Genomic DNA, 623 nt, shown 5'->3' on the forward strand with positions numbered 1-623 from the left:
GCCAGGTCCTCCGCCCCTCCCTGAGGCCACGGACGTGTCCAGCCCCCGCCTGCGGCGCCGCTGCATCCCTGCGCCCGGGACGCCCGTCAGACCCTGGCCCCGCCCCCGCCCGGGCGCGAAGGCATAGGGCCCCCACCGCGGGGCTCCCCGCCCGACCCCACCTCCCACCCTTGGTCTACCCGCCACAGAGCACGCTGGACCCCAAGTCCCCCGCCCCACAAGCCAGAGAGAGCCCTACCTGGGCTCCCCGCGTCGGCCACATGGCACAGGCTGAGTTCATACACGCCCGTCACACGGTTGCTGTGGGGAGTTGGGGGGAGCACGTCGTCACCAGGAGCAGCAATGCCCGGGCCGACTGTCACTGCCATCGAACGCACACTGGCACCAGTCCTGCCTCGCGCCCATGCCAGTGGCCCATGCTGGGGCAGCTGGTGTGTCCGGTCCCCACGCTGCAGCTCGTACATTCAGCCTCATCCTGACCTCTGTCCCCCAGGACCCCCGATTCTGCTGAGGGAGTCCCACCAACCCTCTCATGGAGGTGGGGCCTGCCAGCCGGTGGCATCCCACGCTCAGCAGACGACCTTCAGGTGACTGGGTCATGGCCAGCTCAAGGCCACTGAGTC

General features: G+C 70.0%; 1 protein-coding gene across 1 annotated transcript in view; it reads right to left on the reverse strand.

Annotated features, from left to right (window-relative positions):
• Positions 1–623, reverse strand: part of KIF1A (kinesin family member 1A) — a 65,704-nt gene that overhangs the window by 5,068 nt on the left and 60,013 nt on the right. Inside the window, 1 exon segment of the mRNA XM_006909908.1 lies at positions 239–300. Coding sequence (XP_006909970.1) covers positions 239–300 — 62 coding nt within the window.

The sequence above is a fragment of the Pteropus alecto genome, unplaced genomic scaffold (genome assembly GCF_000325575.1).
Source record: "Pteropus alecto unplaced genomic scaffold, ASM32557v1 scaffold143, whole genome shotgun sequence".
Taxonomy (NCBI): domain Eukaryota; kingdom Metazoa; phylum Chordata; class Mammalia; order Chiroptera; family Pteropodidae; genus Pteropus; species Pteropus alecto.